Source organism: Myxocyprinus asiaticus, chromosome 21 (assembly GCF_019703515.2).
Source record: "Myxocyprinus asiaticus isolate MX2 ecotype Aquarium Trade chromosome 21, UBuf_Myxa_2, whole genome shotgun sequence".
NCBI lineage: Eukaryota > Metazoa > Chordata > Actinopteri > Cypriniformes > Catostomidae > Myxocyprinus > Myxocyprinus asiaticus.
Window position 1 is genome coordinate 19199637 of NC_059364.1, and position 27646 is coordinate 19227282.

Genomic DNA, 27646 nt, shown 5'->3' on the forward strand with positions numbered 1-27646 from the left:
GCTAGAAAGTCTCGATCTTGTGTACACTTTAAGTTAGACATCCTCAAGTGCACTTTGATTTCCTTGTGAATTATGTGCAAAGTTTTTATGGTCAGGGGATGCCTTGTTGGCGACAAATATTTGTATATCACGGGAAAGATGCAAAACAGTAAAAAACAAACATTGCTTGACACTTTGTGTTGTAATTGACTTCTCTGGACCAGGCTTTAGGGAGCTGGAGATTATTAAAGAATTCTACTAACTCTGCTGATGTACATTCTCAGAACACATTTAATCCTTACCACCCTACTAATTAGCAAATGCTTTGTTGGTCGACCTCTTTGTGAACTGTATGTATACGTATATCCAGGATATATATAATAACACCCAAGCTTTCTGATTGCTTCTTAAACTGTATTTGATGTAACTGTTTGTAACCACCGGCATTTCAATTGATAAATCTGATAAAAGGCCAGCTGAAGCAGTTATAGTTTTGGTGATGAACATATTTGGAAAATCAAACTTGCACTGTGCCAACTCTATTTCTCTGGCAAAGTATATCTAGTCAGTTATTGATATATAGACGTCTGTATCTTTGCAATTACATATTGGTTAATCCATAAAACCCATAATAAGGTTTTACAAACGTTGGTTGTTGCATACCCTTCAACAAATTGGTAATTGCACCTCTAATTTCTATACTTGGAATATTTTTACTAAACAGAAAGGAAAAGCACTTCAAAATGCTTTTAGTTTCCTATATATTATTATAGAATAGTCTGCAGCTTTGAGCAAGTGAAGCCGTTTTAGGATCAAGACTAATAAAATAATATCACACATTTAAAGAGATGCTCTGAGATCTCTAACAGTTCTCTCCAATGTTGACTTGTTCAACTCTATTTATAACATGTAACACATTGTACTGACAATAAGAGTGCCTGAGCCCCTGCCCCACAGTCCAGAGTAATCAGTCACAAGCTTGTGATCAGCTCCCCAGAGGTTCAAAAGCAGGGTGAAAGGTCAGACTGGCTGCCAGAAGCTGTGTATTATTTATTTGATTAAAGATCTTACATCCACATTTGAAGCAGATCATGCAATCATTACGCAAATGTGCATGGATGGGAAGAAGCCTGTCATATCAATCAAACTGGCAGTGTCGTCACAAACAGTGATACTTCAGACAACATCAGTTAATTAAAAACTGATGAAAGAGAGTGGTCCATTTAACACTGAATAAGAAATCTTGGGGATTTGTTTCACTGTGTTTGTTTAAGAACATTATATGAATGCATGAAACAATTAACAGTAGACATAAAAAGATTCAAACAGAATTTTGTTGTGTGCTTTTTTTTTTTTAGAAGAATAAATTGTATTTTAAAGGATTATGGGCATAGTGTAATCTGGATTACTGATGTGTGCGTCATTGCTCTTTAGAAAGCTCTGTGTTCTCAGTCATTTAAAGCACTAAACTCATTTTTAACTATACTAAGCCATGAAAAGGAATATATACATTATTTTTACAGTCATTTGAATTTAATTAAATATTTGACTGTAGAATACGTTAATTAGCATTTAAATAATCCACTATTTCCCCCATGGAGATACAAAACAGTATAATAAATTTCACAAATTCACAAGAAGTTATGACAAGCAATTTAACCAACTACATTTACATTTTAATAAAGAACTAAGTGAAACTGAGCTTTAAGCCTCAGACTATGATGAATTTATTTTATATTTGATTTTATATAAAACATTTCTAAAATGGAGCAACTCAAAGTAGAATTTGTCTCAATTTTTATGCTTGTCATGCACAACATGCCCAAATTGGTAACAAACCCTTAAATGTTAATATATATCATCCATATTTTTGTCTGTTAATTTTAAAGAAAAAAAGAAGAAGAAAAAAAGACTGAGCTGATGGTGTGTAACCATTTCTTATCTTTGGTTAATTTAGCAAGTGACTAGCTTGGCTGCTGTCTGAACCAGCCCCCATTAATGAAATTGTATTTCCTCAACAAGGTTAGCTTAATCCCTTTGTTTAGGATTCACTCAGCCACAAGGATTAAAAATTTCAATTTCACATGTCCACATATCATGTAATGCAGCGTGTGAGCAACTTGTGGTGACTGAAGGTTGTGCTTGGCATGACAAGAACATGTGGTTTGATGTTACAGAGTGTATTGTGATCTTCTGCATGCATCTAAACAGTACACAAACATAATCTGAGTATGAACACAAATGTGTGTCCAACATCAAAAAAGTATACTTCTTTTTAACATCTTCTATTTCAGTATAGGAGTGGGTTAAATTAGATTAAAAATAAATTAATTAATTTGTAAAATACGTGCCTACCAGATAAGCAGAAATGTTAAACACGACTCACAAAAGGATGACTTGTAAAATATGTTGCTCCGGAATCAGAGTGATTCTTTCTTAAAAATATAAATTAAGGGGAATTTTGTCCACTCCAATAACAGAATAAAAAATAAATAATAATTACACCCCAAAATTACATTTACAAACACTGAGAACGTTCAGCTTACTGGGCTTTTAAACCTTTTTTCAGTTGTACATTTCTTTCATGGGAGTTTGCCCATGATTAAAATTCACAGACATCATGAATTAATACATTTTTTTTTTTACCACAGAAGATTACATGATGATCTTGTACATCTTGATTTAAAATCAGATCAGAATGGAGACAGAAAAGCAAAAAACGTTGATCATAAGGGAACCAATCCAGTATGGAAAAGGGACTGGGGATATATTATGTATCCGCCAAGCCAATGCTTGGAATTAAAACTATATTATTTCCAGCAAATGAATAGACTGTAAAGACAGGCTGTAGAGTATAGGATTATAAGAGATAAAGAGAGCGAGAGAAAGACAGAGAGAAACCACAAAAACAACAAGTTGCAAGGGAATCACAGCAGATTCAAGTGCATTTATGTAGTACACTACATGCCATGCATATACAAATGCATCCTTATGATGCATTTCCCACCTCTTGAGTAAGAAAATTCACTTTGAACATTTTTCATAGACATGGAATATGAATGAAATTTGCCATGTCACTGTGTATTTAGGACAGAAATTTACATAACTATATCTGTCCCTGAAAATAAAAACACATACAGAACAGAAGGTATTTGGTAGATTATTTTAAATAGACCTTTCTGAAAAATTTTTAGATTAAAATTATTTAAACTTGTCAGCAACTGATGATGATGATGACAATGACATGTCAATGTTGGCATGTATGCACAAGCAGGGACATTTTGTGGCAAAACATAAGTATAACATTATTTACATAAACCAGTGTTTCAAAAATAACACATTTATTTGTACCATGATGCAAACATGCATGCTAGTGTAAATATGTGAAGCATGAATTTTGTAATTTTGAAGAGACACATTTGATATCACAAGTTTACTACCCTGTAGTCTTTTTTTTAATTATTTTATTTTAAAGAGGGGTTTGACGTTTAGCAAACTGTAGGTGTATTCATTATGTTATTCTTGTTCTTTAAACTAACAACAACAGTAACTCTAACAGTAACTAACCCTGTCCTCAAGATGTTTTATTTTCTCATGCTTGTTTGTCTTCTTGTTAGTCGTCTGCAAGTTCAACGTTTTTTTTTTTTTTTTTTTTTTTTTTGTTGTTGTTGTTGTTGTTGTTGTTGTTGTTGCTAAATACGTGCCACGGTCACGGTCATCAAGCTGCAATATTTTGTCTGTGTTAAACGTCCAGATTCACCATAGAGTAGGCCTATACTAATACCAGGGTTGACATGTTGTAGTAAAGCAAATTAACCACTAGATGTCCCTAATACCCAGTTATTGTCCTTCATCGAGCAGAAAATGTTGTGCCGAGTTCGCATGCACAGCAGATGGCGTAACATCACTAATAAAAAAAATCACTGATTCTATTTGACTTTAAAAGGAGCAATTATTAGATTCCTGGCTATGCTTAATCATGTCACTGCTACCTTGGAAGCTGTGAAGATTTGTCTGGATGAGTATTTGCTTGAACAGATGAGGAGCTGTCCAGTAGGTTGTGGTCCTGAAATTGAGATGCAGTGATTACATCCCCACTAACATTTACTGGTATTAATAATAATATTAAAAAAGCCTGTATATCTCTTAAATTCTTCTTCTTGGTAATTACATAAGTTTGATGTTGCTTGGTTTGTGAATGAAATGATATTCCTCCCAGTATTGATATTTAAAATGTTTGCATGTCAGAAATGCTCTCCGCTTCACTGTTACATAATGCATGCAGTCCCCGTCATAAAACAACCTGTGATCAAATAAATTATCCATCTGGCCCATTATAGACTTGCGTGATTTAATTATATCAACTATTCCACTTTAGTTCAATTATTTTATAGCCTACACAAACTATAGTAGGAGTAGGGGGTGACAGTCATTTTGGGGGTAGATTACACAGTCAGTGTCCTTGTGAAATTTGTGTAATTTTTTATCTATTATTTTCCCAGCCTAATTTTCCGTGAAAAGAAATCTTGTAAAAAAAAAAAATAATAATGATAAATAAATAAATAAATAAAAGTAGCCTATTATAAAGGGTGGGCAAAAACAGTCGGAGACTAATGCAATAAACTGTCTAAAAATATATTTTAAAAAAAATAATAATAAAAATAATAATAATAATAATAATAATAATAATAATAATAATAATAATAATAATAATAAACTGTCCATATAACATCTCAGAGAATTGCAAAAATCGCAGAGGACGTGCGTGTGTTTGATGCCATATCTCTAAGCGAGAAACAGCAACATAACCCTGCCAGGCATCTTTCTCAAGATTCAGCACGTCTGTCAAGTTCTTTGACAAAAGGTTTGTGGTCCTTAGCAGTTATAGCAGCTCGCTCAATATTTTGAAGTTATTTAGCAAAGCACAGCCTGACGCTACTGGGAATATGGGCTTGACGTGTTAAATTAGCATAAAGACCAAGCTGGTGAGGAAACCACTTGAGGGGGTAGCAAACAGTGCGTCACATCTTTGGGAAAAAAAAGAGGAGTGATTCCAAAGGAATCAACATGTAAGCGCATCTACATTGGGTGGCATCAATAAGAAGACAGCTGAGGAGAAATGATGGCACTGCGTTACAGGTGAATTCATTTATCCCTGTTCATTCGAGATACAGAGTCCAGCAATGACGGGAGAGAAAACAAGAAGGTGAATTTTGACCTGTGTGAGTTTTTGAGTTGGCGTCCTCACCCGAATCAATGACGGGGCATGATACTACGAAACAACACTGCCTGACAGCAGTCACGAGAGAGGAAATGCACGCGCAACGAAGGACTGCAGCGGCATGCGAAGGTAAAGCGGGAAAAGTTTGTCCGCGCGCTGAGGCTTGACTATTCCGGGAGTGCCAAACTACCCAATGTGCGCGAACAGTGCACTTTCTCTGGGAGAATAGCACGGCATAGAAGAGAATTAAGAGTCTTTTGCTGTTAAACTGAGAAAATAGTGAATCATGGCTACGGGGGAAGCTGGTGGCTTGGCGCAAACCGCCGCAGTTAAGTTGTCAGAGATGGGAGAAAGAACTAAACAGTTTGGCACCGCAATCCAGGATCCCGAACGACAAAGAAGGATTATTCTAGTTATTGTGTGTGTAGCACTTTTGCTAGACAATATGCTTTACATGGTCATCGTGCCAATTGTGCCAGATTATCTCGCCCGTTTAGAGAGCGAATCAGAGCACGCGCATGTAACGGGGAACTCAAGCAACAGAACGCAAAATCAAGCGCAAAATGAGAATTTTGACCTGCAGATCGGCGTGCTTTTTGCATCCAAAGCCATTTTGCAGCTCCTTGTCAATCCTTTGACGGGAACATTCATAGACCGCGTCGGCTATGACATTCCACTTTTAATTGGACTCAGTATCATGTTTGTCTCGACCTGCATTTTTTCCTTCGCCGAAAACTACGCGACTCTGTTCGTAGCGCGCAGCCTGCAAGGTCTCGGCTCAGCGTTTGCAGACACATCTGGAATTGCCATGATCGCAGACAAGTTCACGGAGGAGGCAGAGAGAAGTCGCGCGCTGGGTATTGCCCTCGCTTTCATCTCTTTTGGAAGCCTGGCGGCGCCCCCGTTTGGAGGGGTACTGTACGAGTTCGTGGGCAAACGAGTCCCCTTCATTGTGCTTGCATGTGTATGTTTGGCAGATGGTATATTATGCTTGACTGTCCTCAAGCCCTTTTCCAGTAGGACTAGAGAGAATATGCCGGTTGGCACCCCAATTTACAAACTAATGATTGATCCCTATATAGCAGTTGTGGCAGGAGCTTTGACAACATGTAACATCCCACTTGCTTTTCTGGAGCCCACCATCGCCAACTGGATGGAGGAGACCATGAATGCATCCCAGTGGGAGATTGGCCTCACCTGGCTACCAGCCTTTTTCCCACACATATTAGGTGTCTACATAACTGTCAAACTGGCAGCACAGTATCCACATTTACAGTGGTTTTACGGGGCACTCGGTATGGTCATCATTGGTGCTAGCTCCTGTATTGTGCCGGCATGCAAAACTTTTGAGCAACTGATCATCCCCTTGTGTGGCATTTGTTTCGGTATTGCATTGGTAGACACAGCTTTATTACCGACTCTTGCTTTTGTTGTAGACGTCCGTCATGTGTCTGTATATGGTAGTGTATACGCTATTGCAGACATCTCCTACTGTGTTGCCTATGCGCTGGGGCCCATTGTGGCAGGTAAAATAGTACATGACCTAGGTTTTGTGCAGCTTAATCTGGGCATGGGTCTGGCGAACGTACTTTACGCGCCAGCCCTGCTGCTACTGCGCAACGTGTGCTTAATGAAACCGTCTCATTCCGAGAGAAACATGCTGCTTGAGGAAGGAGCCACAGGTCTCTACGATACCATCAGAATGGAGGAACGCCAAAGAAAGAAGCAAGGCTATAGCTCATCTGGCAACTGTGTGCCTGTCGACGAAAACGGGACATTTGGACAATCAAAATCATACTCTGAAGAAGAGACATCTGAACCAGAATGCATATAGTCCGAGTCCTATGTCCTAGTTCATCTATCTGTTACAATCCTCTTTAAAACCCTCTGCTGAATATAAATGTTTTTCATTAATTCACTTACATATTAGCCTATTTATGTCCCGAGGAGAACCATTGGTGTACAGCATACAATCCGAAATTATGTTACGCAATTTACTGAAAAGATAAGCTCAGTTAAATATATATTTTTTTCATTACAAGAAATGTAAAAAAAAAAAAAAAGTTCAATGTTGAATTTCATTGTATAGTATTCCGCTGTATTAAGTTGTATTCAGGGAAATAAATATGGTGCAAAGATATTAATTATGAAGATGCGCGTCTACGTATTAAATGAGCCTGAAGTTATTTCGCCGGTTTTGTGCTGTTACAAATAATATGCAAAATGTCACCTGACACCTTCACAAAAAAGAAAAGAAAAAAAAAGAAAAAAGAAAATGGAACTGGTGTTATTCCTGCCTTTTCATTGTCTGATTCAAGTACTAAATGTTTAGGGTGTATTTCTGGAATGCATTACTGTATATTATGGCATATAATGTGTACATATCAAAATGTACATAATTAAAAATCTGTGGAAAAAAAAAAAAACATTGTGAAACGTCGTGTTTGCCTAATCTGATTTCATACATCTACAAATTCAGATTCAAACCGATAATAGCCCATACCTTTACATATCTGACTACACTGAAAATGTATGTATTCATTTATTCAGTTTTGATTTAGGCTACGATTTATGAATTTGATTTACATTTATTTTTTCTTAAAAAAACTAAAATAAAAAAAAAACAATGAATTACTACATATGGTTATAAGAAGTATCACATTTTGATGAAAATAAATGTACGCAACTTCCAAATGCATAAAGCCTTAAAGGCTACGGTCCTAAAAACAAAGACAAACATTTTTTTTTTTTTTTTTTTTTTGCAAATAATAGTAAAATAGCACGCATACAGCACTATAGTATAAATATAATATAGGTTAGTAAGTATGCACAAACACATGTTTTCATTGCTTTAAACTTGAGTAGTAAAATTCCTGTTACTCTGTGGTGAAAATAAATATGAAATCCTTTCTTTCCACCACCAGAAAGATTAGTAAATTAAAAGCAAATTAGGCCTACCAAAACAGACTTTCATGAAAAAGAAGTTAGCAACACCTTTTACACAAATGAGGTAAATTTGAACATATTTAATAAAGAAGCAAAAAATATCATGGCGCAAGATTGCATACATAAACCGTGCCATATTTTGTTTTAATTAAAGTATCGAGCGCTATCGTGCGCGCACATTTTCTCCTCTCCGACATTTGGAATGGTGTACATAAATTTCGCTCAAGGACTCAACTTCAAATAAGTATGGGGTGGGCTGGCAAGATAAGACATCGAGCGAATAGAGTTTGGTGGGAGGAGTCTGAGCAAGGTACCGCTCCTTCAGCATCCTTCCTAAGCAGCATCCTAAGGAGCTCTTGGCTTGCAATGAATGGAACGCAAGTATGCCACCTGAAACAGGACGGTCACCATTAACACCACGGAACTATGAATCTGGATAAACCCCTTGAGACACCTTAGGACTCGACAAGAAGTTTGCCTTTTTGGTGAGTATTGTAAAATTAAAACTATGTTATGAAAAGCCTCCTTTTCAAATAAGGGTTCCTTGGAACTAGAAATGAGTAATTTCGTATTGACAGCAATATTAGGCAATAAACCACAGACCATTCTAACTGATGTGGCTGATGAAAAAAAGTCATATTAGTTTTTATGGATAAGATTATTCTAATCGTGAAGGGAAATTAGGCTATGTTGAAAACTTTGGAGATTTGAATTGCAATGCAAAGCTTTTGCTCATGCTTGTGTACCTGTTCCAGAGGGAACTGGCAACAGTGTCAGTGGAATTTTATCTCCCTTGACTGAACTCTTCAAATTTAAGGATGCCAGTTTTGAAAAGGGAACAATCAAGAGACAAAGAAGATCCCAGTGTAAGCACTGTTTCATATTTGTATTTAAAAACATATTACATGATTTAATTGAAACAATTTTTAAATGTATTCAAACTTTACCTTCTTTTAACCATCATATAGCATACAAACTGTTGACTATAAATCTACAATGTTGATCATATGGTGCTGCATGTAAAATGTAAATTATGTTTTTATATAATTTTGTATAAGTGGTGTTGCTTTACTTGGGCAGAGCCAAAAAGGGCAACAATTCTTTAAAATAACACTCATGTCTGGGCGCACTTGAAGCAAGACAGATTTACCGGGACACTATCAATACCCAAGGCTACTTAGACAATATATATACATTCCACAAGAGCCCAGCCAAGAAAACAGATGCTACTGAAATATGATGTTATCTCTGACATTCTTAAGAATGTATGAATGAATGAATTGGAATAAAACATTCCTCATTATATCGGTTTAGGGCCTGCCTAAACTCCCAGTGCCTCCCCTGCAGCAAACCCTGGACAAGTATCTGAAGTGCATGAGTCATCTGGTACCAGATGAAGAGTTCCGTAAGACAAAGACTATTGTAGAGAAATTTGGAGCACCTGGTGGAATGGGAGAATTTCTTCAGAGAAAGCTACTGGAGAGAAGTGAACGGAAAGCCAATTGGGTAAGGACTGAGCACATATTTAAGAAAATTGTGACTTTGCTGAAAGTAACTATGCTTTTAATGTTTTGTTAAGTTTTTGGTAATACGTTTTAGAATTTTATATATTTACTTATATTCCCCGTCTCCTTTGATATGTTTTTAAGGTGTATGACTACTGGCTAGAAGATATGTATTTGAATAACAGATTAGCACTACCTGTCAACTCCAGTCCTGTTATGGTCTTTCCCAAGCAGAACTTCAGGGGTCAAACTGATGCCCTCAGGTACCGGACTCTAGGGATATAGCAGGGTGTGCATCCGTCTTAAATCTAGTGTCATCGATTTGAACAAATGTAGACAAGAGTAGTTTTCAATGTTCACACTTGTCTTTGTTCCAAATTCTTCTATAAACAAAATTTCTTATAAATGACCCCAGCTCTATTATATTTAATGTCTTCATTGATATTTATCTGTTTAACAACAACGAGTTAGGGATATACGAAAAGGGACTGTTAAAAACTGTAAAGACTGTAAAAATGCATGCCTCATGCATGATCTCATTCACCAACTGTTTAGCTCCATATGACTGTGTAATTGAGGGTCTCGTTAACCAAAACTTGATTTCATATTCAGCAGTATTTAATTTACAGATTAGTAAATGTGTAAACAAAGTGTCCTTCCCAGATCACCTTGGTGTTGATTTCAGTCTATATATATAGCTTATATAGGCTAAGGTTATATACATTTATATTCATGATTTTTCTAATAAACAAACAGTTCATCAAAAAAAAAAAAAAAAAAAAAACCTTTCATCATTACCTCATGTCATTACAAACATGTATTACTTTTTTCTTGTATGGTAAAGAGCATCTTAATAATTCTGCTAGATATCTCCTTTTGTGTTCTAAACAAGACAGAAAAGTCAAGCAGGTTTGGAATGGATTTATGAGTAAATGAGTTTATTATTTTTTATTAACTTTCACTTTAATCTAAATAGTTTAATTATTCTAAGAAACAGTCTTGCATTAGTATCTTAGGAAAATAAACTGTAAAATGAAACTAATAGCTTTGTTAACAGAACCCAATTGATTAAGTGTTGTTCTAAAAAAATAATTAAAACAATGGCACCTGGCAACCACATTCATTACCACAACCTCATTCCCTAACCTTCAATATGTACAATGCCCTAATTTATGTTTATATTAACAAACACTTGTATATATTTGTTCACCAGATTTGCTGCCCATCTCATTTCTGGCATATTAGAGTACAAATCTCTCATTGATGGGTAGGTTATTCCCTTTTTTAAAAAAACAGGAATTTCCCACAATATCTTTTATTCTGAACATGAACATATTAATTTATTTATTTATTTATTTTTTGCAGACATGCTCTCCCTGTAGACTATGCTCGGGGTCAGCAAGCTGGGGCACCTCTATGTATGGAGCAGTATAACAAGGTCTTCACCTCCTACCGTCTCCCTGGGTCAAAGACTGACACTCTAGTTGCTCAGAAGAGCACTGTAATGCCTGAGCCAGAACATATAATAGTGGCTTGTAAGAATCAGGTAGGCAATACTTCAACTGTTAGTCAATCTAGGTGTGATCTGGACAGGGTCAGGGAGTAACGGAATACATGTAACAGGATTACATATTTAAAATACAAAATATTTTTAACAGTATTCCACTACAGTTACAATTTAAATAGTTTGTAATCAGAATACAGTTACATTAAAAAAGTATCCTGATTACTGAAGAGATTACTTTGCATTTTATTTCATTTGTTTAACATTTATCTATATAAATGATGTGATCACAAGTGAGTGAAAAGGTGGATATGACATCGAGGCACTTTCCCTTGCACGCTTAATAGAGGAGATACATAATGTTTCTACAGCTTAAAAAAAACAGTTAGAAACGCTTTGACAGATGAAACATAAATCCAATAAATACACCATTACATGACTTGTCAATGGTTTTTGTGCGGTTATGATATTTTTACAAGAAATGCTAACCAATGTTGCCTTTAACATCGTATAGAAAGCTACAAATAATATATTTTCTGCCTCATTCTATGAACAGAATCCACATACGATCAGAAAAGGATGTCGTTGTGTACACTCTGTGGGGTTTTGAAGTTTGCAGCAGCAAAAACAGTTAACCTTGTGTAAATTGTCATGGAAACATTTAGCTTTATGCTAAGCTAAAATACAATTTCTTACCTTTACATACATCTGTTACCAGATGTAATTATATTTTTAAATGAATTCTATGAAGAAAATTCACGTTGGAGCATAACTTTTTTTCTCTAGTAAGACCTTTGGTATGACAGCAAAGATGTACTGCAAAAATGTTATTCTTAAAGAATTTAAATATTGTTTATTGTTATATATATATATAAATCCTTAAAGGTGCACCAAGTAAGATTTTAGCAAGGATTTAGCTGTCTCTTACTCGTTTCATCGGTCTCAGAAGTAGTGTGCGATATTGGACTCTATACTGACACCCATTGTCCTGGAGTGCTGTCGCTTCTTATCAAATGTGTTTATCATCTTTGTTACTTTTAATGTGTTTTTCTCCATCTCATATTATACACATCCCTATAATGGACATTATTGTATCCAAGCCTAACGAATTATCGCGTGTTGTTGCGTGCGGACAGTCGCGACTTGCTGAACACCACTTTGTGCCTGCACTTGGCGTTTTATGTCGCGATGCTTATCCGTGATCCGCGCCGTGAGAGCTGCAGGTTGTAGCTGATTGTATCATCACCTCTTGTTTGGACATTTTATCTTTCCACTTTTACTCATTCTGTTTGAACTGTCTGGTGGATCACATTTCTGTTTATCAATACCGTACCATCATTAGTACTTTTGATGACCATTGACACAGTATCACGTGTTGTCAACATGGCAGCGCACATGAGGGGGAGACCCACTCCATGTAAAATTAAACAGCTTTTATAGGGATTTTGATATGACTGGAGTCTTCATCTCATGTGAGTGTACATAATTTTGTAACATATTTCTAAAAAATACTATTCACATCTTTATGCGTAAAACTTTTTTAACTAGCAAAAACTTAGTGCACCTTTAAAACAAGATAAATTTACTCGAGTAGCAAAACTGCATAAGATATTTAGGCTTTTTTTTTTCAGAGAAAGTTGTTTTTTTATTATTATTATTATTATTTTATATAAGTGTATTTTCTTTATTTACTTGTTTATAGTAAAAAAAAAAAAATATCCAAATAAATAAAAATAAAATAAATAATAATTGCCAGTGCTGAAGTAATAATCCAAAGTATTTAGATGAGGTTACTGACCTTGAGTAATTTAACAGAAAATGTTACAAATTTCAATTTACAGCATGTACTCTGTAATCTGCAGTTTAATACTTTTTAAAAGTAACCTTCCAAACCCTGAATCTGGACTACAATGTAAGAAAATTATACTTTTCCATCAAGTCATTAATATGCAAGCTCTCTGACAGGTGCTCATTATTTTGGTGACTTGTTGATGAAATCTTTATGCTTCAGTTCATTCTAATTATCCTAAAGTTTGTCTTAAAAAGTCATAAGCAAAGTTTATACTTTAGCATTCTGGGCTCATTAGAGGATGCTTGTCAAGTCAGCTTCAAGAAAATCCTTCACTTTATGTATAAAAAAAAATTCTGTGTTTGCAGTTTTTTGTTCTTGACGTGGTAATAAACTTCCGCCGGCTTAATGAAAAAGACCTTTACACTCAGCTGGAACGAATAAGGAAGATGTCAGACAGTGAAGAGGAGCGTCTGCCTCCTATTGGTCTCCTCACATCAGATGGCAGAACAGAGTGGGCCGAGGCACGCAGTGTACTGATCAAAGGTCGGACATCACTTAACCTCAACTATACAAGATGTATCTGTCACTAGACCAGCAATTTGATATTAAAGTTTTCAAGTTGCCCATGAGAAACTAAACAACTTGAGTTTATCTGGAAAAGGGATCTCTCTCTCCTATAAATTCCCCCGATAATACAGCAAGTTTTATACAGGTTAATGGAATTCACTCACATATAATGTAATACTATACAATATGGTGCAGATTCTACCAACAGGGACTCTCTAGATATGATTGAGCACTGTCTCTGTCTGGTGTGTTTGGATGACCCAACTGGCATTGAGCTTACTGACACCAGCCGAGCATTAATGATGCTCCACGGAGGGGGCAATGACAAAAATGGGGGCAACCGCTGGTACGACAAGCCAATGCAGGTAGAGAACTCACAGAGAGCTCTAAACAAATGGCAAAGTGCATGTGATTATGAAGATTGATTTTATTATTCAACTACTGTAATGATCTCAGTTTGTAATAGGTGAAGATGGATGCTGTGGTGTAGTCTGTGAACACTCCCCTTTCGAAGGAATAGTGCTTGTGCAATGTACGGAATATCTACTGAGATACATGTAAGTCAAATAATTCACTTAGTAATTCTCTTTTAATAGAAATGCATTTCAAAGTAAATCATGACTGCCCAGAGGGCACTGCTGGTTTGGCAAATTCAGTGAATACATTCACATCTGAAAGAATCTGTAATAATATCTTACTGCTTGTTTATTCTCACTAGCACTGTACAGTTACCATTGTGTATTTAAAGAGGCATAAAGGGATAGTTCACCCAAAAATGAAAAATTCTCTGATAATTTATTCACCCCCATGCCATCTGAGATGTGTATGAATTTCTATTTTCTGAAAAACACTTTTGAAGACTTGTAGAAAAAAATTCAGGCTCAGCAGGTCCTTAGAATGGGTGAGGATGGTTATTAGATACTAGTAGGTCCAAAAAGCACAGACAATCAGCATAAGAGCATAGAAGACATTAATGTCACCACTGGAGATAGGATTACTCTTAAAGCTTCAAAAGTGTTTTGCAGAAGAAAGAAAGTCATACACACTCAGATGGCATGAGGGTGAGTAATTTATCAGAGAATTTTCATTTTTGGGAGAACTATCCCTTCAAATGAAAAACTCTAATTAGACATTTTGATATACGTTTACTGAGCACTTTATTAGGAACACTATTGTCCTAATAATGTGCCTGACGTGGTCTTCTGCTGTTGGAGCCCATCCACCTCAAGGTTCAAAATGTTATGCATTCTGAGACGCTATTCTGCTCACTACAATTTTACAGAGTGGTTATCTGAGTTACCGTAGCCTTTTTGTCAGTTCGAACCAGTCTGGCCATCCTCCGTTGACCTCTCTCACCAACAAGGCATTTCTGTCTGCAGAACTGCCGCTCACTGGATGTTTTTTTGTTTTTGGCACCATTCTGAGTAAACTCTAGAGACTGTTATGTGTGAAAATCCCAGGAGATCCTCAGTTACAGAAATACTCAAACCAGCCCGTCTGGCACCAACAATCATGCCATGGTCAAAATCACTAAGATCACATTTTTCCCCCATTCTGACCCTGCTCCTGACCCATATCTGCATGATTTTATGCATTGCACTGCTGCCACACGATTGGCTGATTAGAAAATCCTGTGAATAAGTAGATGCACAGGTAAAGTGCTAAGTGAGTATATATACGCATACAGCCTGAGAACAGTACATAAGCAAGTTAAAATATGATATGATGGCTATGATTGTTTGTCTAACAGGAGAGGCAGCCCTTCAAAACTGGTGAGAGCAGCCAGCATGAGTGAGCTTCCTGCCCCTAGACGACTGCGCTGGAAATGCTCACCAGAAATCCATGATTTCCTTCTGGCATCGTCAGATAAATTACAGAGGTAAATCAACAAGACAGATGTTAAACCAAAGTAGCAAGTTCTATCAGCCGAATCTCAGGAAAATTACGTGCCTGTGAGGAAATTTTTGCAAAATGATATTACGTGGTTCCCTCACATATCACATCAGTTCTGAAATGAAGTGTCCACTGTGTGGCGCTAAAAAGAAGTAAAATTTTCTGCAAAACATATGAGGTTTTTGAGGTTAATGCTCTTTTTAGTTTTAAATCATCTAAACCTCCCTACCCTAAATCTTAAACCTAACTGTGACAAGGAGGAGGGCGGGGCCGGGCCGTGAGTACACACAGCCGGCCCCCAATCGGGCTAATCGGCTGAGGAGAGGGATAAAGCCGAGCTGAATGCGGCAGCTCAAGAGAGAAAGAGCCACATGCAGCTGCCGTGTGTGTGTTTATGTTTGTGTTTTTTGTTTAAGTTTTCATAAAAATATTACTTTGATGCTTCGTCCGGTTCCCGCCTCCTCCTCGTCCATTTTAAACCTTGTTACATTGGTGCCGAAACCCGGGATGGAGGTGGGATGCGCTGTCGTGGAGTCCTCGCCACTGCCGTCCGCCGGGGGACGGAGAAGTCGCTGCCGGCCACCTGGACACGGAGGAACAGCTGCAGTCCACAAGGGGAGGAGGGGCTCGCTACCGGCCGCCAGAACATGGAGAACTCGTCCTCCCAAAATCTGGGTTACAGTGGGGCACTCACAATGAAAGTGAATAGGGCCAAACAAAGTTAAAATACTTGCGGTTTTAAAAGCATATCCACAAGACGTAAATGGTATGTGTGTTAACATGATTGTAGTGTGATAAAATCACTTACTAACATTTTCTGTGTAAAGTTATATCCAATTTTACAACTTCTTTGCCATGATGACATAATGCTGTAAACTGTTAAACGATTATAAAAACGACAATTTAAATAACTTTACAGCTCAAATAATAAGAGTTGTAACAGAAGAATTCATGTAAGTGCTTTTATAAAATTATAAGCTTCACATATTTGTCTTGAAACCCTCCAAAAATGACCCAGTGCACTTCCATTGTAAGTGCCTCTGTGTAATCTCGATTTTTGCTATTTATTTATTTTTTTTTAACAAAAAGGAGGGACGAGTATAAATTATTTTCAGTGGTAATCAACATTATGCCCTCATATTCCTTTAAGGGAGTTTATAAACAAAGAAGAACCTAAAGGTGCACTCAGTAACTTTTGTCTTTGTGTCATCTTGGACTTACACTGACACCTAGCTGCATGGATGCAGCATCATTTAAAATCAATAGTTTTCAGTTTCAGATGCCATTTTAGAAATTTAGTATTCACAGTCAGCCATGATTACTTTAATCAGTGAGTAAAATTGTCAAAAAACAGGACGGTTACTGAGATTAAGTGAGTAGTATTTGGTTGGTCATGTGATTCTAACATGGCAACCCTCATGTGCAGACCCTCTCCATGTAGAATAAAACAGCTTTTATAAGGTTACTGATATGACTGGAGTCTACATTTTAATGTGAGTACTCATGATTTCCTACATATACTGCAAAATTATAGTTCATGTCTTTAGGAGTTAAACTTTTTTAATGAGGAAAAAATTACAAAGTGCACCATTAAATGTTTAAAAATGCAACAAATGTTTTAGCATCTTTTGATTTTTTACATATCTACTGCCCACAGACTTGTCAAAAATCTGGACATGAATGTCCACAAATTCACTGGTTATGGCAAAGAGTTCATCAAGAGACAGAAAATGAGCCCTGATGCTTATGTTCAAGTTGCCCTGCAGTTTGCATTTTACAGGTTAGACTTCTCTATAATGTTAAATGAATTATTACTATAGAGGGAGGCTTCATGCTTGACATTGTTTTTGTTTTTTTTCTTTTGCACACAGATGTTATGGACGTCTAGTGCCAACGTATGAGAGTGCATCAATACGGCGCTTTCGAGAGGGACGAGTTGACAACATTCGCTCTGCAACACCTGAGGCCTTAGCATTTGTGGAAGCTATGACTGATAGCTCTAACTTCACAGTGTGTAGTTTGGCCTGTTTGCATTACATTCATTTAAATCAATCATATTGCCCAACATTTTATGTCAGTGCCAGCTTTTTTTGTAGAATACAAGATTCAGCAAGATGCTTGCTTTTTTTTTTTTTTCTTTTTTTTTTTTTATAGTAAAAAGATTTTACCCCTGTCTGCCTTTATTTATTTAGGATGCTGAGAAAATGGAGACGTTTCGGACTGCCATAAAAGCTCAAACCAATTATACAATTCTAGTAAGTGAAACAGACTGCTGAATTTGAACCACAATTACCAAATCTGTCAGTTAAAGTTATGTGTGATTGTGATTTTCAAACTGTGATTGTGCTCTACAATAAACATTGCTTCCACTCTGTGGAAACAGGCAATCACAGGAATGGCAATAGACAATCACTTGCTGGGACTGCGAGAGATTGCCAAGGAGCTGAAACTCGAAAAGCCTGAGCTGTTTTCTGATCCAACCTATGTCACCAGCAACCAGTTCATTCTCTCTACAAGCCAGGTTCTCTTAGAAGCCTCATTTAAATAATGAAATATATAACACCTTACAATATTTACATAAGAAATTAATTTGTACTCCACAGTATATGCATATCATCTGGATTTGAATAGATCTAGAAAATCATTTACATAGCTCTAGACCACTAAATTTTGAGTTCAAATTCAAGTTTTTATGTTTGCATAGGTCCCAACCACTGAGGAGATGTTCTGCTGCTACGGTCCTGTTGTCCCTAATGGCTACGGAGCCTGCTACAATCCTCAGGCGGACCACATTATCTTCTGTGTGTCAAGCTTCAGTGACAGTGCAGAGACCAGCTCAGATTTGTTTGTGAAGGCTCTTGAGGGGTGTCTAAAGGAAATGCAAGATCTATGCAGGAAATGCCACATTCAACCTACACCAGCTGACTCCACAGAAAAGGAAGAGGGAACCCCGAAGGTAGTAAAGAATGGAAGCAAGTCATAGCAAGAATCAGGAGCCAGCCATTGGCTCATCCAACTGTACATGTTTGAGCCATGTGCTAGATGCAAGCACCATTGTGATTAAATGAACAGTGTTCAGAATGGGAGGGATTTGAGGAGTTAATATCTATAGTATGGGCTTGCACCAAGATAGTGAAGCTTATAAATCATATATACTGTACAAACACGTTTGCTGGTGTCAGAAAGGGTCATGTTGTCAAATAATACAGGGTTGGTTATGGCAAGAATAAGAATAATGTGTTGCTGCACAACCAAGCTGGTTGTAACTGTGTATAGCACATTGATAGGAACACGGAAACCGCAGAAACAATGAGAAAACATTGATGGGTTAGGATACTAATCCCACTGCCTCCTAAATCCCATCCAAACCAGCTGAGTGCAAATTGTCTAAGAGTGTATTATAATTGGCAGTGTCAAACGCACCTCTAAGATTGAATAATACCAGCACTGACAATTGCCAGTATTTACTTAACATCATTAAGTATCTGTATGAAGGCTGTCTCAGTGTTGTAGTAAGAAAGCAGACTGGAAACTGCCCAAGTAGCCATTTGAGTTTAGAATTTGAATTTGTTCAGCTGACTGACAACCTTATAACCTATTAGATAGTGCAATACTTGTTTTCTATGCATATAATGTTATAATTTTGAAAATACATTATATAGCGGTTTACAATCTATCTCAAATTATTTTAACTGTCATGTCAGAGTTACAATACGGTTATGGATGTTGTGAAGATTCTCTGAATGATGGCTCTATACTACTGGATCAGAAGCTGCTGTCTTTGTCTTTGTCAAAGGTATATCTGTTTAGGAAAATATAGCAAAATAGGTCTATTTTTAGTCTGCAGCATTCATATTATAGTTTTAAAGTGCACTGTTCTGTATGTTCTATACATTTCTCAATAGGGAATATTCTGAAAAGCATAGACTGAGATCCTAAAAATAAGCTAAGCTAGTGTGAGTAATAAACAGTGTGCATACATTTTAAAAATACAGTATATTGTCTATTGTGTGTAAGCATGGTGCATGAATGTTGTATGTGGTTCCATTCTGTGTGTCTTGGTTTCCAATGCAATAATAGTAACAGGGGTTTTGATTTCCAATGCAATAGTAGTTTTTACCACGTTTATCACTTTTAAGCCATGATGAAGTTGTAGTTATATGTGAAAATATTCTTCTATGACTATTAAGAATTGACTGACAGGTATTGCACAGTATATATCTTAACATCAAAAGAGTGTTAAACAAAATGTAAGAAAAATACTTCATTTATTTATTTATTTGCTTAATGTACAGACGAAAAATGGGAAAATGTTTTAATATTGTGAAACTGAATATTTCTTTAGTGTTCGTAATTAGAATATACTATGTGTTGTGTTGATAGTTGTAACCATAATTGTCAAAGCAGAAAAAACTAAAAACTATTTTTAGCACTTTATAACTAAATTAAATATAAATATATATATATATATATATATATATATATATATTGCTTTTGAAATAAATTAATTAGCCAGTTGATCATGTTACATATATATTATATATTGAATACTAGATAGACTACATATAGTACATAAAAAATGTATATCCTTAGCCCAAGTATTAGTAACAGGATGTGTTGTTTGTACATTATAGCCTCATGTTAGGCATGGATACTGTACTTGAGGATGGGCAATGTTAACCAGAAAATAGATGTGAAAGCTAAAATGCAACAGAATGTACTTTGTTAAACTGTTGGTGGAGTGCTTAAACTGTAATGCTCTTACTTTGAGATATTTATTTTTCTAAGTTTGGGTTTTAGATATATGAAAAAAGATATTTGTTCTAATTATGAATAACACTGTATTGTAATTATGTCATTAAAACTACTAAACAAAAAAGCCTAAACATACGCTGTTTATCATTTCATCGATCGACTGTCTTTAATGTTTACTGTGTGACAAGATTTTTTATTTTATTTTTCCGTTGACAACATGAAGGGCAACCACAACATAAAGTATATTCTGCTTTTACATTTTTTTTTCAGTTTGCATTAATTATGCAAAGTGATCACGTTGATATGTGTCAATCAGGGTTGTGTAAAATTCAGAATTTTAGAATTAACTCCCTTTTAATTCATGAGTAGGAATTCAAATTGAATTGGCCACGCCCCACAGGAAGTTTAATTTGAATGATAGGAAGTGGAATTTACTGAATTGCAATTCAAAGAAATTCAACAGTCACACTACTCAATTTCAATAATCTAAGACACATTTTGTGACATAATTACATTATTATTTTTGACCAATTTATTCCTTAATAAGTACAATACATTTTCTAACTTAAAGACATAGCATTTTTCTCTCTCTAAACAATGCAACCATACACTGTAAAAAATGTCTGTAATTTTAATGGTAAATGACTGTAAAAATGCTACAGAAAAAAAACTTTAATTGATTAACGAGTATTAACTGTAAAATATACAGTAACAAATTGTAATATACACTATATTGCCAAAAGTATTCGCTCACCCATCCAAATAATTGAATTCAGGTGTTCCAATCACTTCCATGGCCACAGGTGTATAAAATGAAGCACCTAGGCATGCAGACTGCTTCTACAAACATTTGTGAAAGAATGGGCCGCTCTCAGGAGCTCAGTGAATTCCAGCATGGTACTGTGATAGGATGCCACCTGTGCAACAAGTCCAGTCGTGAAATTTCCTCGCTACTAAATATTCCACAGTCAACTGTCAGTGCTATTATAACAAGTGGAAGTGATTGGGAATGACATCAACTCAGCCACGAAGTGGTAGGCCACGTAAAATGACAGAGCGGGGTCAGCGGATGCTGAGGCGCATAGTGCGCAGAGGTCGCCAACTTTCTGCAGAGTCAGTCGCTACAGACCTCCAAAGTTCATGTGGCCTTCAGATTAGCTCAAGAACAGTGCGTAGAGAGCTTCATGGAATGGGTTTCCATGGCCGAGCAGCTGCATCCAAGCCATACATCACCAAGTGCAATGCAAAGCGTCAGATGCAGTGGTGTAAAGCACGCCGCCACTGGACTCTAGAGCAGTGGAGACGCGTTCTCTGGAGTGACGAATCACGCTTCTCCATCTGGCAATCTGATGGACGAGTCTGGGTTTGGCGGTTGCCAGGAGAACGGTACTTGTCTGACTGCATTGTGCCAACTGTGAAGTTTGGTGGAGGGGGGATTATGGTGTGGGGTTGTTTTTCAGGAGCTGGGCTTGGCCCCTTAGTTCCAGTGAAAGGAACTCTGAATGCTTCAGCATACCAAGAGATTTTGGACAATTCCATGCTCCCAACTTTGTGGGAACAGTTTGGGGATGGCCCCTTCCTGTTCCAACATGACTGCGCACCAGTGCACAAAGCAAGGTCCATAAAGACATGGATGAGCGAGTTTGGTGTGGAAGAACTTGACTGGCCTGCACAGAGTCCTGACCTCAACCCGATAGAGCACCTTTGGGATGAATTAGAGCGAAGACTGCGAGCCAGGCCTTCTCGTCCAACATCAGTGTCTGACCTCACAAATGTGCTTCTGGAAGAATGGTCAAAAATTCCCATAAACGCACTCCTAAACCTTGTGGAAAGCTTTCCCAGAAGAGTTGAAGCTGTTATAGCTGCAAAGGGTGGGCCGACGTCATATTAAACCCTATGGATTAAGAATGGGATGTCACTTAAATTCATATGCGTCTAAAGGCAGATGAGCGAATACTTTTGGCAATATAGTGTATGTTAAAAGACAATACAGTTGGATTTACAATAAAATGTTGTAAAAAGTATGATTTTCCTGTATAATTAATGGTAAAAATGTACAATGCCCATCATATTTCATGGGAATAGTTATGTTTCTACTTATTTTTAATATCAGTTACATACAGTGCATCCGGCAAGTATTCACAGCGCTTCACTTTTTCCACATTTTGTTATGCTACAGTCTTATTCCAAAATGGATTAAATTCATTATTTTCCTCAATTCTACAAACAATACCCCATAATGACAACGTGAAAGAAGTTTGTTTGAAATCTTTGCAAATTTATTAAAAAAAAAAACAAAAAAAAACACACATGTACATAAGTATTCACAGCCTTTGCTCAATACTTTGTTGAAGCACCTTTGGCATCAATTACAGCCTCAAGTCTTTTTGAGTATGATGCTACAAGCTTGGCACACCTATTTTTGGGCAGTTTATCCCATTCTTCTTTGCAGGACCTCTCAAGCTCCATCAGGTTGGATGGGGAGCGTCGGTGCACAGCCATTTTCAGATCTCTCCAGAGATGTTCAATCGGGTTCAAGTCTGGGCTCTGGCTTGGCCACTCAAGGACATTCACAGAGTTGTCTCGGAGCCACTCCATTGTTATCTTAGCTGTGTGCTTAGGGTCGTTGTCCTGTTGGAAGATGAACCTTCGCCCCAGTCTGAGGTCCAGAGCGCTCTGGAGCAGGTGTTCATCAAGGATGTCTCTGTACATTGCTGCATTCATCTTTCCCTCGATCCTGACTAGTCTCCCAGTTCTTGCCGCTAAAAAACATCCCCACAGCATGATGCTGCCACCACCATGCTTCACTGTAGGGATGGTATTGGCCAGGTGATGAGCGGTGCCTGGTTTCCTCCAGACATGACACTTGCCATTCAGGCCAAAGAGTTCAATCTTTGTTTCTCATGGTCTGAGAGTCCTTCAGGTGCCTTTTGGCAAACTCCAGGCGGGCTGTCATGTGCCTTTTACTGAGGAGTGGCTTCCGTCTGGCCACTCTACCATACAGGCCTGATTGGTGGAGCGCTGCAGATTTGGTTGTTCTTCTGGAAGGTTCTCCTCTCTCCACAGAGAAATGCTGGAGCTCTGTCAGAGTGACCATCGGGTTCTGGTCACCTCCATGACTAAGGCCCTTCTCCCCTGATCGTTCAGTTTGGCCGGGCGGCCAGCTCTAGGAAGAGTCCTGCTGGTTCCAAACTTCTTCCATTTACAGATGATGGAGGCCACTGTGCTCATTGGGACCTTCAATGCTGCAGAAATGTTTCTGTACCCTTCCCCAGATCTGAGCCTCAATACAATCCTGTCTCGGAGGTCTACAGACAATTCCTTGGACTTCATGGCTTGGTTTGTGCTCTGACATGCACTGTTAACTGTGGGACCTTATATAGACAGGTGTGTGCCTTTCCAAATCATGTCCAATCAACTGAATTTACCACAGCTGGACTCCAATCAAGTTGTAGAAACATCTCAAGGATGATCAGTGGAAACAGGATGCACCTGAGCTCAATTTTGAGTGTCATGGCAAAGGCTGTGAATACTTATGTACATGTGATTTTTTTCATTTTTTTATTTTTAATAAATTTGCAAAGATTTCAAACAAACTTCTTTCACATTGTCATTATAGGGTATTGTTTGTAGAATTTTGAGGAAAATAATTAATTTTATCAATTTTGGAATAAGGCTGTAACATAACAAAATGTGGAAAAAGTGAAAGGCTGTGAATACTTTCCGGATGCACTGTACATTGGGGTGTTCTGTTTTATATTTAATGTAGTTTAGTTTTTTGTCTACAAAAGTTTTAAAGTTGTACAATTTACAAGTTGTTCTGTAAAGTTGTTTAAATTCTTACTGTATTTTTGACATTATTATTCTGGCAACAACAGCTTTTTTTTTGTTTTTTAAAACAACAGGATATTTTTTTTTTTTACAGTGTTTTATTTATGTCCAGTGCATGTTGGGAAGAGGGTAAATGGGACTGAACCACATAAACATTTTGTGTAGGCCAATTTGAACTCTAATTACTTGCCAAGCCGAAAAACGACAATAATCAAGAAAATATTTTTCAGCATTGTTTACTTGATTTTTTAATTTTTTTTACGGTGTAATGTTTCTGGAAATACCCCATTTTTTATGCATATGATAATATGATAACATGTTTCATGTAATACTGACAAAAAACATATTATGAAAAAACAAACTTAAAAACAAACAATTTTCATTTCATTCCATTCCATTTTCTATGTCCTTACATTCAAATTCGAAATGCAATTCTACATCCTTTTTGCTACCTCAAATGAATTGGCATTCATTCAGTTTTAAATGGTGCACAGCCCTGGAGCCAATTACAAGTACTTTTCATAATGCATATGCATTTATCCATAGCAACTTACAAATGAGGACTGGCAAGTAAAAATGCATCCAAAATTGCTTGGAAAGGTGAGCTAGAACATAGATTATCCTTTTTTGTTACAGTAATGGAGTAAGTGCATTGGCGGTTACGAATCAAGTGCTCACCAAAGGGTTTTGTCTTGATGATGGAACTCTGTTGTAGTACAGATTAGACTGTACAAACGTTCACATATTATCTTTAAACAGACATGTACCAAAACAATCACTAATACGATAAAGGAGGGATGGAGTGTCAAGACAAGTCAGGAACTTTTTGAAAGGTTAAAATTAATAAGCAGAAGGCACAACGCCATAACATTTGTACCTGTGTCTTCTTTCATACACTCTATGGATAGACAGAAAACTTTTAAAGGGGTCATGACATGAGGAATCAAATTTTCCTTGATCTTTTGATATATAAGAGGTCATTGTACTTTAAAAACATACAGTACTGTAAGTTTCAGAAATCAAAACTTCCTCCTTGCTGCCAAAAGAGCATTTGTTGAAACCAAGCTGCCAAAATGACTCATTCTCTACGTCCTCCACATTAGGATATCAAACTGTTGTAGATGTTTGCATCTGACCACCTCCGCAACAACACATCAACACCTACTTTAACTTTGATCACTTCTGTAGCCCCGCCCAGTAGCAGTGAGCAGTGAGACGGCAAGGAGATAGAGAGCAGTGGGCATTTACTGTTAAGTCTTAAAGGAGAAACATCAACAAAACCCAGCTGTTCAGACAGAGGGAAAGAATGATGGTAGATGTTTTACAAATATATGACTGTTTTTTGTGCATAAAAACTTTACTAATGTTACACTGTAAACCCTAAAGTTGTCATTACTGTAAAAATCAAGTTGTCTTAAGTATTACTTGAAATGTAAAGTTTTGGACTCATAACTCAAATTTTAAGTTCATTGAACTTATTTTTCTTAAAAACCCATAGACTTAAGATTTGAAGTGTTAATAAATAAAACTATTGAGTACAAAAAATGAGGCTATGGGGAATACCCACAATCCCCTGCTGCTTGAATTATGTTTCCTTGGTCAGAGGGAACAGATTGGGGAATTTAAATAATTGTTATTAAGAATTCATAGATGTTTCAGCTCTTTGCTTTGTTGCAAATAGATGTTTGGTGTAATGTCACCATTAGGGTGATCTGTGTCTCTTTGGTCAAGTTGGACCCTGATCACACTATCTCAGTTCTCTTTGTGTGTGTGCAGCTGAAGTGCATAAATGCATTTCAGTAAAGAACAATTTAATAACTGAACTAGAATCAGTTATCATCTTTATTTGATCTAACATTGAATCAGTTCAATTAAAATGTACAACCGTAGAAACAATAATATTTAAATTAAAATCTGAGTTCCCCTTCTGTCACTCACTCCATGTTGTGTCGATGTAGTGACACTAGGGGTTGCTCCTGGGAGCCCCAAACACCTCCAATCTTTGAGGAAAGGCCAATGAGAATTGGCGAGTGGAATTTGCATGCCACTCTCCAGGACATACGGGTATAAAACGAGCTGGCTCACAACCACTCATTCAGATTTTTTCTTCAGAGCCGAGCGGTTATGTGTCAGCGAGCTGAATTCCACTGCCGGTCCATTCACCTCAGATAGAAGCGTATGCTGTTGGATATACGGCACATTTCAGTGGCTTTCTCTCCTTTTGCACGCTTTGTGCAGACTACGCCCCTGGGCGCTTCGACAGCGCTACTGAGAGAGTATATATTTCTGCGACGAGTATATTTTCCTCTATCAGAGCAACACATTGACGTGAACGTCTTTTTAAAGATGCCTTTCCGTCTTTGTGTGATTCCTGGATACGGTCATTATCTCTCCGCCGCAGACAGCCAAGGGCGCTGCCTCACGTGTCTGGGTCGCACTCACACTGAGGCAGCGTTCTTGAATGGTTCGTGTTCTCATTACGAGAACATGACAATGGCCAACGTTGCGGTCACGGCTTTCCTTCCTCCGAGGGAAAGCCATTCCAGCCGCCCCCGTGCTGCGCCTTCTACCTACGGGTACGAGGCCAGCCCGGCTGGCGCTGGAGACGATTTGGGGGTTTAAATGGGCGTGGTCTCACCGGGTAATTCCCCGCAGACCTTCCGTTCCCCCAGTACGCTCGTCTGCCCCCGTCGAGTTCTGAGATGAGACCAGCTCGCCTCACGGTCAGCCTAACATCTCTCTCGGGGCTTGTGAGCAGGATGAGTCCTTGATCGCTGCGTCGGAGAGCGTACTGGCGATGTTGGATGCCGAGGACTCAACTGGGCTGCCACCTTCGTGTCTGCCCGCCTAGTCTGAGGCCGACGCAGAGCTGACCACCCTGCTTGCACAGGCCGCCGCGAGTGTCGGGTTGGACTGGAACTCTCCACCCTCCCCTGAGCCCTCGCGACTAGATGACTGGTTTCTGGGCTCGGGGTGCTGCTCACACATGACTGTGTGGCAACACATAGCTCCAATGCCATCATAAGTTTGCTGATGATATGATGGTGGTAGGTCTGATCACTGACAATGATGAAACAGCCTACAGAGAGGAGGTGCACACTCTGACACGCTGATGTCAGGAGTACAACCTCTCCCTCAGTGTCAGTAAGACCAAGGAGCTTGTAGTGGACTTCAGGAGAAAAGACAGAGAACACAGCCCCATCACCATCAATGGAGTACTGGTGGAGACATTCAGCAGCTTCAAGTTCCTCGGTGTCCACATCACTAAGGAACTCACATGGTCCGTCCACACTGAAGCCGTAGTGAGGAAGGCTCACCAGCACCTCTTCTTCCTGAGTTGGCTAAGGAAGTTTGGAATGAACAACCACATCCTCACATGGTTCTACACCAGCACTGTAGAGAGCATCCTGACTGGCTGCATCACTGCCTGGTACGGCAACAGCACCGCCCTCAACCGCAAAGCCCTGCAAAGGGTGGTGTGAACAGCCAGGCATATCATCGGAGATGAGCTTCCCTCACTCCAGGAGATCTACACAAGGCGGTGTGTGAAAAAAGCTCGGAGAATCATCAGAGACTCCAGCCACGGGCTGCTCTGACTGCTACCATCAGGCAGGCAGTATTGCAGCATCAGGACCCGCACCAGCCGACTTCAT

At 37.9% G+C, this 27646-nt stretch overlaps 2 protein-coding genes across 3 annotated transcripts; both read left to right on the forward strand.

Moving 5' to 3' along the window:
• The first annotated feature begins 5076 nt into the window (after positions 1 to 5076).
• Positions 5077 to 7607, forward strand: slc18a3a (solute carrier family 18 member 3a). Its single transcript, XM_051647557.1, has one exon. The coding sequence runs from the start codon at positions 5487 to 5489 to the stop codon at positions 7032 to 7034; it is 1548 nt and encodes a 515-aa protein (XP_051503517.1). The 5' UTR covers positions 5077 to 5486; the 3' UTR covers positions 7035 to 7607.
• An 894-nt stretch (positions 7608 to 8501) lies between these two features.
• LOC127411788 (choline O-acetyltransferase-like) lies at positions 8502 to 20293 on the forward strand. 2 transcript variants are annotated; one of them, XM_051647553.1, is made up of 15 exons: positions 8502 to 8631; positions 8902 to 9012; positions 9461 to 9652; positions 9796 to 9914; positions 10865 to 10918; positions 11017 to 11197; positions 13313 to 13490; positions 13710 to 13879; positions 13971 to 14071; positions 15265 to 15393; positions 17065 to 17187; positions 17279 to 17417; positions 17600 to 17662; positions 17791 to 17928; positions 18112 to 20293. In XM_051647553.1, exons 2-15 carry the CDS (start codon positions 8965 to 8967, stop codon positions 18388 to 18390), a joined length of 1914 nt encoding a protein of 637 aa, XP_051503513.1. In that variant the 5' UTR covers positions 8502 to 8631; positions 8902 to 8964; the 3' UTR covers positions 18391 to 20293. The 2 variants fall into 2 exon arrangements, with proteins under 2 accessions (XP_051503513.1, XP_051503514.1); XM_051647554.1 differs by having other exon boundaries at positions 9494 to 9652.
• Positions 20294 to 27646: the final 7353 nt, after the last annotated feature.

What these genes read in the sequence shown, in the direction of transcription:
- slc18a3a (XM_051647557.1), top strand. Translation starts at nt 5,487, where the DNA reads ATGGCTACGGGGGAAGCTGGTGGCTTGGCGCAAACCGCCGCAGTTAAG.
- LOC127411788 (XM_051647553.1), top strand. Translation starts at nt 8,965, where the DNA reads ATGCCAGTTTTGAAAAGGGAACAATCAAGAGACAAAGAAGATCCCAGT. An exon ending in GGTCAAACTGATGCCCTCAG is followed by an intron (nt 9,915 to 10,864) that starts GTACCGGACTCT and finishes TTTGTTCACCAG; the next exon opens with ATTTGCTGCCCATCTCATTT. An exon ending in TCATTCTCTCTACAAGCCAG is followed by an intron (nt 17,929 to 18,111) that starts GTTCTCTTAGAA and finishes ATGTTTGCATAG; the next exon opens with GTCCCAACCACTGAGGAGAT.